This window comes from Sinocyclocheilus rhinocerous, unplaced genomic scaffold (assembly GCF_001515625.1).
Source record: "Sinocyclocheilus rhinocerous isolate Xijiao unplaced genomic scaffold, SAMN03320098_v1.1 scaffold257, whole genome shotgun sequence".
Classification (NCBI taxonomy): Eukaryota; Metazoa; Chordata; class Actinopteri; order Cypriniformes; family Cyprinidae; genus Sinocyclocheilus; species Sinocyclocheilus rhinocerous.
Window position 1 is genome coordinate 72314 of NW_015634026.1, and position 3349 is coordinate 75662.

The 3349-nt window shown below is 35.0% G+C and overlaps 1 protein-coding gene across 1 annotated transcript in view; it reads left to right on the forward strand.

Moving 5' to 3' along the window:
- LOC107745209 (proton-coupled amino acid transporter 4-like) overlaps positions 1–3349 on the forward strand; it is a 23484-nt gene that overhangs the window by 4216 nt on the left and 15919 nt on the right. The window contains exons 5-6 of the mRNA XM_016559066.1: positions 411–499; positions 3247–3342. Coding sequence (XP_016414552.1) covers positions 411–499; positions 3247–3342 — 185 coding nt within the window. The remainder of the gene's footprint in view (positions 1–410; positions 500–3246; positions 3343–3349) is intronic.

Consider the following 3349-nt stretch of genomic DNA (forward strand, 5'->3'; position numbering starts at 1 on the left):
CGTATTTATGTCCCCACTGGATGCAACAAATGCCTCGTTTGTAATGGGTTTTCATGTTTTTGTCTCCTCGCTCCGGCCTGACAGGGCATCATAACAGTATGGTAGGGGTGTAAGATTTCCGTCACACGCTTGAGGTATTTGGCCAATCACAACGCACTGGATAGCTGGTCAATCAGAGCACACCTCGCTTTTCAGACCGATTAGTTTTGTAAAAATCGACGCGTTTCAGAAAGGCGGGGCATAGAGGAGAAACAATAATGTACAGTATGTGGAAAATAATGTGTTTTTTGAACCTTAAACCGCATAAACACATTTCATTACACCAAATACACAAAATAATGTTCTTTTTAGCAGCATCATATGACCCCTTTAAAGTGTCTAAAACACACAATTCTCTGTTTTTTCTCCAGCTCGGTCCAGTTAGTCTGCTTCTGATGGGTGTTGTGTGCGTTCACTGCATGCACATCCTGGTCAACTGCAGTCATCAGCTCAGTGAGCGGTAAGAATGCACCAATCACAGCCCACCGCCTCACTCACCACAGCCAATCACATTTCAGCTTCTGTTTTTGTTTTCTTTTTGAGTCCTGGCCTGATGTTTAAAGATGTATTTGAAAAGAAATGTGAGGGCGAGACTTTTTTATTAATGGAGAAGTGGATTGATTTTAAAAAACAGAACTAGGACTAGGCATAACTAAACATGGTTTCTGTGGTGAATCAGGTTTTATGATCAGTGATTATTTTCTCAATAAAATACTAATTTCACATTGGAGCTGGGGTGCGGTGGCTGATGCCCATGCTTATATTTTACACATTAAGCCTTGGTGCTAACATGAGCGACCTAGGTTTGAGTTTTTTTAGTCAGGGTTGTTATAGTTAAATAAAACTGAAACTAAAATTAAAACCTTTTAAAAAGTGTTACTTGAATTAAAATAAACATTAACTGAAAAAATATAAAAAACTTTATTTCAAGTAGTTGCAAAAAGCAAAATTGTCATACTAAAATAACTAAAACTAGAAGTAAAATAAAAACTGTACAGACATATATATATATATATATATAAAAAATAAGAATGACTAAAAATGTCATAAACACACGGCAGAATTACTCAAATTAAAATGAATTTTTTTTTGATTCAAAATATGAATAACAATCGTAATAGTATCTCAATTATACTAAAACAACACTGACTATTAACATTGGAATTATTGGAAAGTGTTTTTATATTTTAAAGTTTTAGCAAATTTTTTTTTGTCTACATGCGACATTGTCTCAGTTTTTATGTCAGTTTTACTTATTTGAGTTAATCTAAGTGAAAATGAGAAATGTTGTCTTGGCAACTAAATGACAAATAAGTTTATTAATAAGATTATTATTAATGTTTTTTATTTTTTAATTTATTTATTTTTTGTCATTTATTTATTTTTATGCATTTATTTGTTCATTTATTTATGTATTTATTTATTGTCAGATGAACCCCTTTGACCTAAAATACTTACTTGAAGACCCCTTATAATTTAATATTTCAATAATGTATTTGCATGATCACAGTTCTGTGATGTAGGTTAATTGGGACATGCTGGGCATACAGGTTTTTATTGTTTTATAAAGTTTTTTTTATGGTTCTATTTACATTTTAATGATTTAAATATTATCTTTTTATCCACTTGTGATCCACTCTTGTTTCAGTACCATTCTTCTCTCTGCTTCCTGCCATTCTTCACTTTACCAGGATAATAGAAAAAAATAACCCCCAAAATGCTAAAGTGACACAAAGCAGGTGTTCATCCAAGCCTTTAGATAAAGCACCACACAGTTCAGGTGACCAAAGGTGACTCTCAGATGATTGTGGCCCACTGGTGAAGGTTTTTTCTTTGAAACTGTTCTGGAACTCTAAGCAGACGTTTGATCCTGTTGGTGACGGAGAACTGAAGCAAGCAAAACACGCCTGCAGTGAGAGCTGAATAAAGAGACTGCATGTAGCATTCCTGATGGGTAACCTGGAAACAGATCTCATTATCTGTTCAAATGAACATCAGAGTCTCAGATTGTTTGTAAAATGATGAAAGTCGTAGGGTTTTTGCAGTCGGCTCAAAGATTTGAAGCGTGCATATTGTGTATTCTGAATGCAGCGGTTTCTAGCGTGTGGACTTTCCTGCAGTCTGGATATCTGTCTGCGTTCACACTTCTTGCGTGCGTTCAAACGCGATCAAAGACCTGTCCCTCGGGTCTGACTACAGGAAGCGCAGGCTGCTGCATCAGTGTTGGAGTGAAGAGTTGTCAACTTCAGGATCATCAGTGTGCTGTCACATGTTTGCCAAGTGATGGCAGTGAGGATATATTATGGTCTAGACAGATCAATATATTGACTAGACCAATAAATTTGATGATATTTGGCAGTTTGGGGATTAGTCAGGGTTATTATAAATAACTAAAACCTTAAACATTCACACCTGCTTTGTGTGAAAATAGTATTTTGGGGGGTTAGTTTGGTCTGTTATCCTGGTGATATGAATGATGAATGTCAGTAGAGAGAAGTAGTAATTAGAATGAGACCTGAGTGGATGAAAAACTAATATTTAAATAAAAATATAAATAAAACCATGAAAAAAAAGAACTTCATGTCAAGACTGCATGCCATGTGACCATTAACCAACATCACAGAACTGTGATCATGTGAATGCATTGTTCAATTATTGAAATATGAAATTCTCAGGGGTCTTTAAGTAAATATTTTAGGTCAAAGAGGTTCAGCTGACTCAAAACTAATAATAATAAAAAAACTTATATCTTATAACTTATAGCATCATTACTCCAGTCTTCAGTGTCACATGATCCTTCAGAAATCATTCTAATATGCTGATTTGATGCTCAAGAAACATTTCTGATTATTATCAATGTTGAAAACAGTTGTGCTGCTTCATATTTTTGTGTAAACCATGATGCATATTTTTTTTAGGATTCTTAGAGTAATAGAAATTTATTTGAAATAGAACACTTTTGTCATATTATAAATGTCTTTTAATTATAATTGTCACCAAAGCATTAGGGGTCTGTTTTGTCTCCAACCACATACAATATGAGTGTCAAATGTGGTGAACTTTTTTGTCCTTCCTCTTTTATTGAAGTGTTTTGACTGTATTTCTCCCTCTAGAATTATACAAAAAGCTGATTTTTTTCTGCGCTGCTTTGTTCTTGAAGAATATTTGCCTGTGTTTCTCTTTCTGTCTGTCTCTCCTTCCTCACAGGTTGAAGCGTTCCCCCCTCGGTTACAGCGACACGGTTGCAGTTGCCATGGAGATGAGTTCCTCCCAGTGCCTGAGGAGAATTGCTCATTTTCGGAGGTGAGCT